The sequence below is a fragment of the Aptenodytes forsteri genome, unplaced genomic scaffold (genome assembly GCF_000699145.1).
Source record: "Aptenodytes forsteri isolate BGI_AS27 unplaced genomic scaffold, ASM69914v1 Scaffold193, whole genome shotgun sequence".
Taxonomy (NCBI): domain Eukaryota; kingdom Metazoa; phylum Chordata; class Aves; order Sphenisciformes; family Spheniscidae; genus Aptenodytes; species Aptenodytes forsteri.
The window spans coordinates 11,665,210-11,682,059 of NW_008795405.1; the positions used below are offsets into that span (position 1 = coordinate 11,665,210).

General features: G+C 40.9%; 1 protein-coding gene across 1 annotated transcript; it reads right to left on the bottom strand.

The window, feature by feature from the left end:
• Nucleotides 1–964: 964 nt before the first annotated feature.
• LOC103900303 (alpha-1-antitrypsin) lies at nucleotides 965–14,211 on the bottom strand (the record flags this gene model as incomplete). Its single annotated transcript, XM_009280957.1, has 5 exons — nucleotides 965–1,156; nucleotides 2,147–2,294; nucleotides 2,953–3,223; nucleotides 4,719–5,159; nucleotides 14,133–14,211. Coding segments are annotated over 5 exons (1,131 nt in total), but the record flags the coding sequence as incomplete, so codon positions are not given.
• Between the last annotated feature and the right edge of the window lie 2,639 nt (nucleotides 14,212–16,850).

Genomic DNA, 16,850 nt, shown 5'->3' on the forward strand with positions numbered 1-16,850 from the left:
AGCTCCTTCTCAGGTACTAATTGCTCTATTATCAAATTGACCTCATGACCCTATAGACTCAAACTTCTGATTTAAAAAACTAAACTCCTGATCACCTAACTCAGTATATTTAAAGAAATTGAATAAGGTTCAACACACTGAGAAGGGTCTGGGTTTTTTCAACCTACACCTATGCTGCTGTACCCCTGAGCAACGTTAAATACATTTATCACTGTTAAACATCTGCTGTTGATCCCACAGGATGGAACAGGGAGGGAGTCAGGCTGACACCACATCAGACTGGCTGCGTTTCTGTTGGCACCACTTTTCTTGGTGCTCCAGATCCTCACAAGTGCCAAGCCTTCGCTCTGGATTTTGACACTGCCTTGGATCCATAAGGCTGCATTAGGAGAGCGATGTCACATTGGCACAGACATCCTCAGAGAGGTGAGCAATCATTTTCTCATGGAAATACAACATGACCTTTCTCCAACAATGACATCCATGTGGAAAAGAAGAACTAAGATACCCCTGAGTGGACTGCATTTGTATTTTAAATTTTCACGTGTCAGCCCTCCAGCACCAGGACCTGGTGAGACCTGGCAGCAGCTGGAGCAAACCTCAGTGTTTTCTTTCCTTCCTACCCACAAGTTCAAAGGCCTCTTTGTTCAATCTTTACTTACTTAAAATGTTTTAAACTGACTCTCTCAGCTGGATACTTACCTTGTTTTTCGAAGATGGCACACACTGGTCATTAAAAGGCTGATTTATACAATTCTTCATAATTCATGAATAGGTGTATCTCAGTAGTTACTTTCTACTGGAGGAGGAAGCAAGAACAGTGTTTTTAAGAATGACCACATTCTTGCCTCGTTTCTTTGGAAAAAGAAAATTGTTAGTAACTGTTTTGATATAATTTTAATCACATTGAACTATAATTGCATGAAGAATGTAATTCAAATCAATAAGACCAACCACTGATCAGTCATTTTTCAGTTGGGTTTACAATTTTTCCTATGAAGAGGATGCTCTGAGTATATTGATCAACAATTAACAGCAAAAATGGACGGTTGAATTTAACAACAGGAGGAACAGAATGAGGAAGAAAATCTGTGCCAGTGACTGCTGCAGCCTCTGTGCCATTTTCATGAATCTTCAGCAGGGCCTTGTGAGCAGCCTACAATGAAATACAGCAAGAATTATGTGGAGGATGGGGTGTGAAATGATTAAAATTAGCACTAAGTTAATTCAGCTACTGCCTTTCACAAAAATTGCTGGTAGGCCAGGAACCAGGAAGAAGGCCACTGTAGCCCGTGGTGGTTTTTTTAGCAATGTTGTCTCAATAAGCAAGTATTCTCACATTCAAAGTTCCTCAACACAAGTGTATCCAACACAGACCTTAGGGACTGCACACCTTGTGGAATTAGTTAAAAGTAGAATATTCAAGCAAATTCACAAGGAATGACAATTTCAGAGGGAAAGGAAGTTGGGCTCCAGAACTGCTCTGTATGTAACCCTAATAGCACGCGCATTACAGTTTAGCCAGTAGAAATTCAACCTTGATACCAAATTTTTTTAAAATTATTGTTGGGCATTTTCAATCTTTTTGTTTTACTAGCCCCAAAATGTTAGAACATTGTAATTGCTGCTTTCAGAATGGCTGTAAGAATGCTAGCCTTTCTCTTCACTTTATCTGTTTCTCTTCACATTATTTTCAGGAAATGGGATGTTTTCCTCAAGTCTGGTCCATCTTACATGATTAACACTCATCAGGGCCTTCAATGGCAGCAGAAGTTCTAAAATCTTTTAAAATTACAGAATGCATATGTTAGAAAAAGACTACTTTTTCCACTAGATATGTTGATGCAAGGTGTCCCCAACACAGGTATCCACGGGCACTCCTTTCACATGCAGAGACTGGGTTGTGTTTAGTTTCTGGGACAAATGCTACACCCCTCCCAACCTTTGTCTGTCAGACAGAAGACAGTAGCCTTATCTCCAGATCTTGGAGAAGTCTGAGAGAGTTTGAAGTTACTTTGTCAGCTAAATGTTCTAGTTCAGAGTCTCAGCCAGCCCTAGCAATAAGTAAAATTTCACAACTTAGCTTAGGGCAAGACAATTGGGTATTGAAGAATCCACAGACCATTGTTTCTGCTGACAAACTTACTTTTGAAACCTTCACATCAGGCTTTCCTGTGATTCCAGACAGATCAGCCCGGTCAGAAAACACTTCAGTTACACCCAGATTCATGAAGATCTTCTTTAAGTCATAGGAGCCTGAAATCGATAGTTTTGGAATATACACTTCTATCCTCCTGTTAATTAAAAAGAAAATTATGGTAGTTACTGCAATCAAAGCATGCCTTGGACTGAAGACTCCCAACTTGCTGGTGGTTCTTCTGTGCTAAAATGTTAGTCTCTTCATCTGAAAAAGATGGCAACAAAAAGAAGATGGGAAAACAATGGTCTGGAGGATGGGAAAGGAGAATGACATCAGTTGGGCTTTCTTGTATGATTCTGCAACACAGTCACTTGATGGGAGAGCAAGCAGTGGTGGTGCCAGCATTTTTGGGACTAAGTTTGCATTCTCTTTCTAGCCTTGAAGGTTTTTCTTTTGGAATTCATACCGCGTTCCCTCTGAGGGATCTGATTGCTATGTTGCAGTATTACCACTCTTAACACATTGTGCTTGAGACAAGGCAAAAGGAGACACTTACATCAACTCGAAAATGTGTGGGGAAAAAAATTAAATTTCCCAGCTCACAGATCTCTTTCCTCATCACAAGGCAATGCTGATTCTAATTTTTGTTGAAAGTATCAAATCATCAAATCATTTGGTCTGTCCCTTTATATCTATTCCATTGCTTAAATCTCCAATCAATAGCAAAGGCTAGTAACTGTAAAACCTGATCATAGTATTCAGATTTTGGATTCTGAGTACCTTGAATCATCAAATCAGAATTCTATATTTACCGTCTTTCAAGTGATTTTTCCCATTTAGACACAGTGGCTTTTGTCAGGGCATCTTCCAACTGTTTCATTTTTCCTTCATTGGGCAGGACAAACAGTGCTGCAACATCTCCCTTGTAAGGCATCTGCACCACCTTGCAAGACAGCTTCCTGTCAGAGTATGTTTTATAAAATCCATCTCGAGTCATCATCTTCACTTCAACTGAGGTCTTCGCATTCACATGGAAATAATCCTTGTGAGTCCTCTTAATATTGAAAGGATTTTCCCAGTAGGCTTAAAACCAAAAGAGAAAGAATGCAATCGAATGCTAATTTCAAGGAGGATATATTAGTATAGTCCAGACTAACGTACAACAGATAAACCCATATCTGAAGATTTACACTCATACTTGAAGATCAGAGGTATTCCAAGTTTATTAAAGATCTTGTTCCCTGTTATCTTTGCTGTACTGTGTTCAGTAACAACTAAATATCCCAGGTTAAATTTCATATGGACTTGTACAACACCTTTCTAAGTCAGATAAATTAAATGAAGTAACTTCACCGTATTACCTTACATTTTATTTGAAGAAAACGAAAGCTGACCAGGATCCAATGAATTACATTCTCGTTTCAGAATATTGCTTGTAAAGCAAGTTCCACAGCAGATGTCTGCCTTTTAAAAGGTAGCATGTTAAGCTCCTGCCATGCTTTTTCATATGTTCTTCATCTTGCAGCACTAAAGAAAAGCTCACATGCAAGAACAACCCGAACTTTTGGGCCTGATCATAACTGCATTACGGTAAATGGAATAGGACTTCAAGGGCTTCAGTCTTCAAAATGGTTTTCTCTTGATGCTTATACAACTGAATTTTCTATGATATTTTATTTTGTATTAAATCAGGTCATTCACTGAACAAATACACAGGGATCACAGCTTGCCATTCTGTAAGTATGTTCTCGTTTTCTTAATACTGAATAGAAATAAAACAAAATTGAAAAATAAATAATGGAATGTAAACTCCACAGTACTCTGAATACTTTATAAGTTTGAGCTTTCCTCCCTGCCCCCCCAGTAAAAATATATACTCCGGTATCATAAAGAAATGCCTCAGACTAGGGCACCTGAGACTAGGGTGCCCAAATTTAATAAAGTACTTGAAATAAAATCTGTTTTGTTGGGAGTTCATCTATTTCCAAACATGCTGTTCTGGGTGGTAAATTTCATGTATGTCCTGCATGCTGCTACAAGTGGATATAACATCTAAGAGGAAGTTAATCATTGCCAAAGCAGTGCATTTGCAAGTACCTCTTGGGATATGTATAATGTGATGACAAGCTGTAGAACATTTAGACTCCAACTCCAGAAGTACGTACCCATTTAATAGGCATGGACGTTAAGTAAATTAAAGTGTTTGGCAATTTTTGTTAATCTGCATCTTTGGAATTTATTTTTCTACTTCATACAGCATGTGAAAACATTGTAATTTTTTAAATAATAAGTAGATGAAGTCTGACAGAAAAATTTACAAATGCATAAATCTGTTGTGCTCTGGTAATTCCCTAAAAATTGAAGATTACAAATAAATGAACTTTTATGCTTAGGAGCCTAAACATATGCTAGAAAAATTTAGATGTGGAAGAGGTGAGAACTTTCAGTATTCCTTGTTGTAATAGCCTAATTTTAACACTGGCCTTTCTTTTAAAAACAATTCAGAAATAACCTGGGGTATTTGTTTTAGTGCAGGTGAAACTGAGGTACTGCAGTAAGTAACATGTATGTAACTTACCTTTGAAATAAATGTAGTTAACGATTACCATTAGAGTGTTTGGATCGAGGTCTTGAAGTATTTGGTTTATATTCCCATGGGTTTTGTTCTTTATATGCTCATTGATCTCTTTTTTAGCTTCAGAGGAATTCTGGAAGTTACTAGAAACAACTTTTCCTTTGTACAGTTTTTTGATGTCCTTCAGAAATGTTTTCAGTGGCTTCAGGTGTTTGTCCATGAACAGGGTGTTCCCCATGCTCAGTTGCACCTGGCTGCCAGGGCGGTTCAGCAAGAGGAGGAGATGACGAAAGCCTTCGTGTATCTCCTCCTCCCGGGTGTCAGTGAGGTTAAAGGCCAGCCCTTCTCCCACCTGAGCCTGGCTGGTGGCGCTGGAGCCCAGAGCCAGCAGGGCAAAGGCAGTGGAGATGCTGACTGGGGAAAAGAAAACATTCTTGCCAGGTTCTTGGGTGGTTGCTTGCCTGTAAAACCAGAAGGCAAAGTCTGTGTTGCTGCCAACTATCTGTTGGCAGGACTCAAGAAGATCTCCCTCATGGGGATGCTGCTCCTGGGAGTCGGTTGCCTTGGGCTTGTCATTGTGGTGGTCAGTCTGGGTCAGGCTGTGGACAGTGAGGTGAAGCATGGCCACCAGCAAGCACAGCGAGAAGGTGGCCTTCATCATCCTTCACAGCTACTGTGTGGACAAAGAATGAAACAGTCTTGGATGCTGGAGGTCAGCTGTGTCAACATCTCATCTTTTATTTCTATCTGCTGCTACTTTCAACAGCTATCTGGTAATCACTGTTATCTCCTGACCTCCTCCTTTACCATAGAAGTGTTTTTTAAATCTCTGTGCTTCTGAGTTTATCTGTAATTCCTATCCATTGTTGCCTACTTCAGTTCTGCTTTACTCCAGTTACAAAAGTCCCTTGTTACTGGAGAAAGAAACATGTGACTACTAAAGAAAAATAAGAGTCAGAGGGAGAGAACAAGTGAAAAGGTTTTTTTTGTTGTTGTTGGGGTTTTTGTGTCTCTGTGTAAATCCGTGTTATGGTGAGGCAGCACATCAGGAGCAACTCTTAATTCTTTTATGTTTATCTCTAAGAACTCTCAGGATTATTATGCTATTAGTGATTGAATGAGGCTTACATCAAATGACAGTGCTATGTCAATGGAAAACAAGATGAGATTGCAGCATGCAAAAGTGGTATTCTTTCTCTCATTCCTGACTCACTTTAATATACAAAGTGACTAATCACAAGAGAGGTGTTAAAAATTTTCTGCTTTAATACCTGATTAGATCAGAATATGTTGCTTTATTTTAAACAACCACTCATGTCTTCCAGATGGATTCCTCTCTGTGTGTACTCTCCCCCCCCCCAAATCCCAGTCATGGGAGGGTGAGGTCACTAGTGTGGGCTTGGCCCCTCCTGTCTTTCCAAACTTGGTTTCATAAGGCAAATAGCCCCATGGCCAGAGTAGTGCTCAGCAAAGAGCCTAGATTGTGGCATCTTTGTTGTTTCTGAAAACTGTGGCCACTTTTTGTTTGTTTGTTTATTGCTTTCTCTTTTACAGGTTAGACCAAGAACGTGTTGGGATGATTTGTAGTGTCTAGGATGTTTAACCTGTCAGAAGACAGGTAAGAGCTATTCCAATTAAAATTTTTACTAATGACTGGAAAAGGAACTCCAAATAGCCTTCACCTAATGTCCTACTTGAAGCAGAACAGCTTCGGGGAAGAAGACAACATGAGTTTCCTGCTCACCCCCCAGTCAGTGGCAAAGGCACTCAGAGACACGGGTTTAGCAGAGCAGATGAGATGTTTATTGGGATTTTCCCCACCCTGTGTCAGCATTCTGGCCGCTAAGATTTGGGTGAAAAGGAGCCAGCTTGTCCTTCTACAGCTTTGCTCTGTGGGATCCGAGTAAATCGGGACTTACAGGGTAGGTTAGCATAGCAAAATCAACTTGTGAATCCTGTCTGGACCATGTTGGTGTAAATAAGACGGCTCATTCACCTCAGTTTCGGTTATCTGGTTGTAACCTTTAGGGAACATTAGTAATGATAAAAAATAAGATTGACAGTTGGGAAGTCAGAATACTTCCCCCTTGTTAATGAAACAGATTTCTTCTAGATGTGAAAGAGCTATTTGGGATAAATATTCAGAGCAGAGTTATACTCTGCAGAGCTGCTATAATGCATCCCCACAATTTGCTATTCAATATTTCTTGAAATTAAGTTCTGCTGTCATTTGAGTGCTTAGAAACCAGGTTTCACCCTTGAAAGCAGATGTGCTTCATGACTCACTAGCTAAATGGCATACAGCTGCATCAAAATCGTTAAGGTAAAGATAACTGGGTACTTACATTATATTCAGAAGGGTCTTGCTCTCATGGGTTGTTCTGTTTCTTGCTGCTTTACTCATACTGCTGTCTTCCTCTGTTAAACATTACATTGCTTCAAATACATATTACCTAGAAGGACAAAGCTGAATGCTGATGAAGCTAGTTTTCTTGGACATCATATGCATGTGTCCACATCTCTCCACTCCAAACAGAGAGCAAAGACCATGGGGCCCACCTGGTCAGTAGAGTGGAGTGTTACATCCCAAAGGGTATGCAACTCCTAAGCAAATATTTATTGGAAATGAGATTTTTTTGTGCCTAGGGCAGCTAGTTTGCCCTATATGCTACCTGAGATGGAGATAACTTCATCTGGAGACACAATTTTGCCCAGCACTAAGCTCTGAAGACTAGGGTCAGGGCGAGGGAGCTGCAGGGAGCAGTACTTGTGCTCAGCCATGCTACCCAGCCTACTGGACTCCACTTAAGTGTCAACATCTCATCTTTTTTTTTCTACACAGTAGAGACCCCACTGGTCACTATTCAGAAGCCAATGAGTCCTCTTGGCCTCATTAATAGAGCACCTCATTCATTCGTGTAAGAATGATGTTTTTTAGCTGTATATCGAATAGTAGTCTTGTAATCTTTCAGACACAGTATCTCCTCACAACCTAATAATTCTCTCTGTATCTCTGTTAAGGACCACCTCATATATCAAGTTCTGAGAAGTATTTAATGTAGGCTTTAGCACTTGAAAAAGCTGTATAAAATATGTGTGCCATCACTGTGAGCGCCTGAACACAATACTGAACAAATGCAACTGTTGTAACATATATAAACAGTAAACCAAGGTACAGTCCCAAATCACTCAAAGAAGAGCAAATAACAGAAGAGAGCAACCCAGTAACATTAACCAGTAACAAATCAAGGGAGTCTCCAACAATAAGCCTCAGCCTTCTTGTAAAAATGTATTTCAATTTCCTGGGATTCTTCCAAAGGAAGATAAGAGCTGTGAAGCTGGCTGACCAGCATTCACGGCTGGATGAACAGTTTAGATGCACGGTTTGATCAGCCAGCCAGGAGAATGCCTGCTCAGTCCCTCTATGCCTCTGCTGCACCTTGCAGGACTTGTTACCGTCTGCTCAGGAAGGGGCAGTACAATTCCCTGGATCCTGAAGAGCCAAGGAGCTGTGTAAGTAAAACAGTGTAAGCATGGCTGTTCCCAGTCCCCATCTGTGCTGCTTTCAGAGGTACTTCTTTATCTACTGGGATCCACGGCCTTGGTCATGCAGCTAGGTTCTCTGCACAGTATCTACAGCCTCAGCTCTTTTTTTTTTTTTTTCCTAGAATACAGCTGAATTCTGCATGCTCATTTTAGATATAGCCAAAGTTTGCTGTTAAGTACTTTGGTTTTGAATTTATATTTTTTTTCTTACTAGAGTACCAGTTGCTACTGTCTCCTGGAGTGCTTGTGTAGGCCAGGTGAGGCTTGATGGAGCAGACTGTTCTCTTTTGCGAGCCACAAAACCACTGCATTTGAATTAAATACTTGTATAAGCTAGAATGCTTGATTGTACAAATGCAGTCTTTCAGGAAAAAAGAGAGATGCTCACAGTGCTCCAAGACAGTCAGGCTGTTGGCTGTTCTGTGCCGTCCTTTAGTCATACAGCTGAGCAGCATTAAGCATTTACACTTCTGTTAAACATTACAGGGATCAAAACAAAATTATCTGAGGATGCAGATAAATGCTGATGAAATTGTTTTCGATCCACGTGTAACCATGCAGAGCAGGTAGAAGTCAGTGATCGCAGGGCCAGCTGGCTTAATGTTTGCTGTCCCCAAACATGCATAATTGCCATAGGCAAACACACTTTGGAGAGAAGAGGCCATGGCCATGAGTAGCTGTTCTACCAGATATATCTTCCTAATAATGACACAGCTAATTACACAAGTGCTAAAACATCTCCTGAGGTGTGTTATGGCCTGCCTTGGGGCTTTAGTTTCCTGATTGTGCAGCTCAGATACCTGCTGCAACGTGCTAAACCAAGCTAACTTTCTGTTCTATGAAAAGCAGAGCAGAAGGGGTAATTAACATGCAACTCGGGTTTTGGTTTGGTTTTTTTTTTCCTCCAATATGAACTTAGCATCAGTTCAGAAACAGTCCCACACTCAGAGGCTTTCTTTGAGCCTCAGTTTAGACACATCAGAGGAGGAAGCCTGGGCAGTGGAGTCCACTGTGCAGCTGCACGGCCAGCTGAAGAGGAAGGTAGCAGGAGAGAGACTCGGTGCTGTAAAGAAGAGTTGTATGCAAGGGTTGGGGGTAATTCTGGATTCCTTGCATGACTCTGAGGTGAACCAAAGCATGCTTCAGTACAGTGAGAAAACTGTGGCAGAGACACAAATGCAAATGTTTGCTGTTCAGACATTCATCTGTATTATTCTCTTGTTGAAAGTCAACATGGATTGATTTTGAAACTCTTTCAAAATCTGCCTCTCTTTGCTTCAATCATCAGTATTCTCATGCTGTGGTGGCTTGAAGAAGAGGTCCATTGTCCTACCAGGGAGGTCAGTAGAGGTTCTGCAAGCCAACAGCTGGTCCACCATAGGGCCTGTTTCTGGAGAGAGTAACCTACAAAATATGCCTACGCTGCCACTTTGACTTACAACTTAGTTCATTCCTGACCATGTGACTGTACTCATTATACTCCAAGTGTATCTGGTATGAGCTGCCTAGCTCCTTTCATCAGCAAACGCTCAGCAAGCCTTGCAACCTCAGGCAGCCCCAGCTATGCCCTGCTGAATGTATGCCCACCCTCAGCATCACTCTGTATAAACATTTTCTCAGGCTGTTACATAACTCTCCTGTTATGCTGGGCACTCTGAAAGAAAAGCAAAACAAAAACCGGCAATGTCTCAAGGCAGCAGAATGTCAGCCTTGGCTGAAGGAAGACTCAGACCAAGTGCTTGCAGAGCAGACACAGCCACCCCACTCCAGAAGATCTGTAACATCCACATTGTATATCACATATCTGGTATAGACATGAACCACTCTGTATCAGCTGGCCCAAGGCTGTCTTCATGTCCTGTCCACAAAGACAGTATATGCATTGCCAAAATTCACCATTGCTTACCCTAGCACCAAACTAGCTGAAAGGATGCAGTCATTGTGGGAGAGCTAGAGGGAGGCTCTGGAGCAGTAGTCAGTGTTAGGTTGAAGAACCTACCTAGAGTATGTCTTGAAGACATACATTGTTGCAGTCAGATTTTCCCATGAGTTTCTATTCTTACAACGGGACTAAAAGGTCTGCCTGCCCCTGGCCTTCAGGTCAGCAGGGAAGGAGAATGCGTGGAAGATAAGCCACACTCAGCCTGGTGGTGGTTCACATAAGAATCTTCCCTGCATTTCTTTTTCCAAAAATATTTGTCTTAGCTGTTATCCCATTTGACAATTCCTGCATGCTCATTTACACTGCAGATGGAGATTAATGAGACCTCTAAGTCAGCAGCTTGTTACTTTAATGAGTCTTCAACATAATAATTTGCATACTTTGAGAGGTAAACATATCCATTTCAAACAATGACTATGGAAGTTACAGATGATGAATGATATTGTCAAATAATCCAGAAGAAATGTAAATCTATGATTCTTATTGAATCTAGATAGAACTGTGTGCTGGTTTTGGCTGGGATAGAGTTAATTTTCTTCATAGTAGCTAGTATGGGGCTATGTTTTGGATTTGTGCTGAATACAGTGTTGATAACACAGGGATGTTTCCATTACTGCTGAGCAGTGCTGACACAGAGTCAAGGCCTCTTCTGCTTCTCACACCACCCACCAGCGAGTAGGCTGGGGGTGCACAAGAAGTTGAGAGGGGACACAGCTGGGACAGCTGACCCCAACTGACCAAAGGGATATTCCCTACCATATGATGTCATGCTCAGCATATACAGCTGGGGGAAGAAGAAGGAAGGGGGGATGTTCAGAGTGACAAAGTCTGTCTTCCCAAGTAACCGTTACCCGTGATGGAGCCCTGCTTTCCTGGAGATGGCTGAACACCTGCCTGCCGATGGGAAGTAGTGAATGAATTCCTTGTTTTGCTTTGCTTGCGCATGCAGCTTTGGCTTTACCTATTAAACTGTCTTTACCTCAACCCACGTGTTTACTCATTTTTAGCCTTCTGATTCTCTCCCCCATCCCGCTGGGGGGGAGTGAGCGAGCGGCTGTGTGGTGCTTAGTTGCTGGCTGGGCTTAAACCACAACAAACTGGGATTCACATGTCAGTCAAGCATAATAGAGCAGGAGTTCAGTTCCTGACTACCATTAAAATAATGACTTTAGGATAACAAATTTTATATTTCATAGTTTTAAAAGGTATTCAAGATTTTCTTTAGTTTTCTTTTAATAGTTACCTATGTAAAAAGCACTCCCAACTAGGGAAGCGCAGTGAGAAACACAACTCAGTTATAAAGAGATGTGCAAAATGGTTCTGTCTCCATTTTCATATTGTAAAGCCTTGAAGATAATATTTCAGGTCTAAAACCTCAGTAAAGAAAGGATATAATCCCATTTTATTTAATTCATTAAATCCTCAAAAGTTTCCTGTCCATGTATAGTATTTATTGATTCATAGAAAAACTGTGCAATTTATGTATTTTATAGGGTTTTCTGTGTCATGTGGAAAGGAGACTTCTTATACCAGAATGACTGGAAACAGATTTTCTAAATCCATGTTTATGAACCAAACCAAAAATATCTTAATAATCATCTGAACTTCATGCTTACATTTGGCAGATGGTTGAAAGAAATATTAAGGTGCTTCATATTTGCTAGCCAAGTCATGGTTTTATCCAGGAGCCCTTCTATGACTCGAAGAGTGTAATTTTAAGATTCCAACTTTTAAAACTCTAGTTACGCTAGTGGAAAGTTTGTCCATGGAAAAGTCTTACTGGTTATAAGTAGCTGTTATTTAACCTTTTTTTTTTTTTAGTAGTAATGTTTGACTTAAAAGAGACTTTTTAAAAACAGCAGCCTAAAATCTTACATTCGACATGCAAACACAGGTTCTGGATGCACTAAAATGTCTCTCACTGGCTTGCTTCATTTTTCTCTTCAGCACATTTTCTAAAGAAACACAATTTTGCTCTTAGCTCTAATATAAACACAGTTCGTGCACAAGGTTGTTCTGATCTGATGTATTGAGTTTATACTTTCATGGGAGACAACCGTGTTGATTTTTGTAATTAATATTAAAGAAAACTCTAGCCTCATGTTTTTGCTTGGTTAGGGCTGCGAGAATTGGTGAATTTCTGTGAACAGTTACACAGTGGCTGGTCAATGACCCTTGCCTAACAAAGTAATAAGGTTTAATTAGCCCAACCTAATCTGACAGCTTGCTGCTGGCACACTATCTGTTAGTACAGCTGGCTAGTGATGCATGTATGCATATGAAATAAAGATCACTCCTTGCAAGTTTTCTTTGCTTTTCAAGTATTGTGTGGTTGAATCCTTGCAATTTCAAGTTGTCTTCTCATACAAACTTTGCTTCTCCCCATCCAATTTAAAAACAGGTCTCAGTTAATAAATTTAACATGTTCTTCATTTTGAGTTTTGATAGAGGCTGTTTTCAAGCTAAACATTGGCAATGCCTATATGAAATTCATATTCTAGTTGTTTGGGTATGTCAAAAGTTTGGATCACCCAAGAAACCACAATCCGTATGGCCAAGCCCCCAAGCCTGTAATATCTCCAACACGTACCAGTGTGTCAGGGTGCAAAAGCCCTGAGTACAGTGCAGAGCTAGGCTTCTCAAGGCAGCATTAGGCCTGCACAGAGATAGTCACAAGTTTAAGTTTACAGCATCTTCATTTATACTTTAAAAATGAGACCTTTTCTTTTGTTCACATGTTGATGTTCGTAATACAAATGCAAGATCAGGAAATTGCCTTACATGGATTTCCAAACCCAAAACTCTAAGCCAATGTTTCCTCATTTTTTGCTACAGACAATTTAACCTACAGTCACAATCAATGATGACTGCTGAGTAGTGAGAGGACAAGAATTAAACCTATATTCAGCAGCCCTTGCTAGTGCAGCCTCCCTGTGCTTCCCAGTAAAATTCAGCAGGGCTTTGTGAACAACCTGCAAGGAAAGTGTGCAAATTTCATAAGAACAGGGATTGGACAGCAGAAGTGTGAAGGGAGTTCCCTGATGCAGTGACTCCCTGGAACAATTGCATCTGAGGAAACCAAGCCCAGGGGCTGGAAAGAGATCTAGTGGAGAGCAGAGAACTGGAAATGCCAGAGACTGAAGTAGAAAAGAGAGAGAGAGAGGTGTGCTGTGCTCCTCTAACAAAACACATGCATCCACTCAGTAATAAAAACGTGTTCAAATTCTGCCCAGCTGTGTTGTCCAATAGTTTCTTGCAGCAACCTTGTAATCAATCAATCAATCTAGCAGAGAAATATTAAAACTTGGGGATCATATTCAGACATTAAAACATTATATTTCTGAAACTGTCCCTCTGTACAACATATTTTACTTTTAAAGAAAACATAGTCTACAAGTGTGCCAGTGTGTTTTCCCCACAGGTTTTTGCCCCTGTGCAACAGAATCTTAGAGTCAAAAATCTAGGTTGGAAGAACCTCCAGAGGTCATCTAGCCCAACCCTCTGCTCAAAACATGCCTACTTAGATCAGGTTCCTCAGGGACATGCCTCCAAGGATGGGGATTTCACAACCTCTCTGGGCAACCTCTTCCGGTATTTAACCACCACATGGTAAAAATATATTCCTAATTAGAATTTTCTACATTCAAACTGTTCATTGATCTTCTCCAGTTTCTGCCAGCTTCAGCATCATGCATCTCTTTGTCATCGTCCAGAAACTTCTGGGCTGTCATTTACAGGCAGGGCATTGCATTTGCTCAGCTGGACCTTGCTTAGGAGTAATTGAAAGAAATCCTCCATGGATCTCCTGCTCCTCTATCTCTGTCGGGTGAGGTCTTTGTGTAGCCAACTCCACATCGATGCTTTGCCTCCCCAGGAGAGCATTGCAAAGGCAGTAGAAAGGCTCAAAGGAGAGAATAAAATCTTGTCACCTTCCTCTGCCATGACCTGCTTGTAAAACCTAAATGTGAAGTCAACATTGCTGGTGGCTACATTGAGATGAGCCAGGTTTCAACTACGTTGCTGCTTTCCAGGAGATGTTTAGGTAATTTACAGCTCTCAAGCTGTACTATTCACTGGGGTGACCAGTTAGTATGTGGGAGTGAAACCTAATCACACAGTGGACTTGTTTGCTGGCTGTCATTTACAAGATAATGAGGAATGGAATTGACATCTGAATAAGAAAGCTTCATGAAAATGACCCATCTCTCCATAGAATGCCATCAATGTTTGTTACAGAGGTCAATTTTATGATCTATGACTGAACTCGAAGACCAGCATGCAAACAATGAGAAAAAAGGGTTTTAATTAATGTCTTTGAAGTCGTTTCTAAAGAAAGACTGGAACACCCATTAAATCCACAGAGTGCCAAAAATAATTCCTCGTTTTTGCCCACAGAAATGAGATACAAGGCTTAGGTCTCAGTGGTTAGTTCAGTGTTGCCAAACTCCATGAATACTGAAGTGTTTAGAGAGGCTGTTTTCCCCTTAAACTTCTCTTGACCTTTCATCATCTTCCCCCACCCAGATTCCACCTCCATCCAAAGCACACATGTCACATCCAACTGGGGCGCTTTGGAAAGAAAACAGCGCTGGATTTCTTGGGGGATCATGGGAAGAACATTTTGGGGATCAATGTCAGTTAAAAAGAAACTAGATAAACATAATCTTTACTCTTAAAAAATTGAAAGATGGGACATATCAGACTCCTCTTACTGCCTCTGAACTAATTTGCTCTTTTAATTTTGCTGTGCTGAATTAAACAAAGATGTATATCTGTGATGCCTTCATTTGTACAGCAACACAACTGCAGAAAGGATTTATTTTTTTTAAAGACACAAGAATTAAAGCTACATGTATTTACCCCAACTGTGTTTTTGTCCTCCTCTTTTTCTTAATTTCTTTTTAGTGCAGAAAGTGAATTATTTCTTTAAGGAGCCTCCACATGTTATACTATCCAAAAACTGGCCAAAAAGTGAGTCACCTCAGATTGGAATAGCTCTGAGTTTCGTTTATGATTCATAAGACTTTATTGAATGAGTTGGATGTAAATGGGTCTAAACTGAACACTGGGTTTAACTGCACTGTACCAGATCTACAAAATCAAAGAGAGAGGTAATCACCACCTCATCGAACTTGGCAGGGAGCCGTCTTTGAGCAGATACTGAGGTGGCAATTGCTGGCAGTTAGGTATAAATATGTCTTGGAAGAGAAACTCAATTTGCTGCAGTGCCCTAAAACTGCTACACGGCTTGGTGCAGGGAGAGCCCTACGTACTTCCAAAATAAGGAAGAAGGAGCAAGAAGTGATTGTGTCACATCAGCTGCCAGCTCCTACACATGAACTTGCCTTGGAGAAAGAAGTTCAGGAAACCTGCCCCAAAGACTCAAGGATATGCAAAAACTAGAGTCAAAAGACTAACCCCAAAACTTTATATATGCCATACAGTACCTAAATAAAAGACAATGCAAATGAAAGTGTCACATAAAAATGACATGAGTGAAAAGTTAACGGGCAGAATGTTTATTCTGAATGTTTCCAAGTTTTAAAGCTTTAAGGACCTTATGTGGCCAGCATGTGAGGGGCAAACCCCAGCCAACCTTTGGACTCCAAGCAATGGAGAAGCAACAGTGCAGTTGCACTTGCATGGGTCTGAGCCTGTGCCCTGTAACTAAACAACATCTAACTGATGGAGGTGAAAAGTTCAGTGTTAAATCTTCTCCCCTACAATAATTTCCTTTGATTCTCTGTCTATTGGCATCACTTTCTGGCTTATTTATGCCAAAAACTTTAACATCTGCTAACTAAGTTCCAGTCAAGCCTTAGAAAGACTCGAAGTCTACATTGCATGGTGGTCTCTCCAGACAGATAAGCTAATTAGCCCCAGCGTACTGCCAGGCTGCTCTTGCTTCCCTGCTTCCCTGTCTCATGGCAGCTGCAAAAGGCACCTCAGCTTGTGCCTCTGCCTCTCGCAGCACAACGTGGACATCGTGGCCACCTTGGTTATTCCCCTCTCCCTCCCACCTGCTCCCCATGAACTTCTGCCTTTTGTCAGGGAAGAGCAGTGCTCTTCAAGACATGACATATTTCTTCACAGAACCTTGAAGAACATTTCTATTTTCTCACCATTTCACAAGAGCAGTGTCCTGGTTTCAGCTGGGATAGAGTTAATTTTCCTCCTAGTAGCTGGTACAGTGCTGTGTTTTGGATTTAGCATGAGGATAATGTGGTCACACACTGATGTTTTAGTTGTTGTTAAGCAGTGTTTATACTAAGTCAAGGACTTTTCAGCTTCCCGTACTCTGCCAGCAAAGAGGTGCACAAGAAGCTGGGAGGGAGAATAGCCAGGACAGCTGACCCAAACTGGCCAAAGGGATATTCCGTACCATATGACGTCATGCTCAGTATATAAGCTGGGGGTAGTTGGCCGGGGGGCAGTGACCACTGCTCAGGAACTGGCTGGGAGTCAGTCGGTGGGTGGTGAGCAGTTGCATCACTTGCTTTTCCTGGGTTTTATTCCTCTCTTTCTCTTTTTTTTTTTCTTTTTCATTACAATTTATTATTATTATTATTGTTATTATTATTGTTATTTTATTTTATTTTATTTCAATTATTAAACTGTTCTTATCTCAACCCACGAGTTTTCTTACT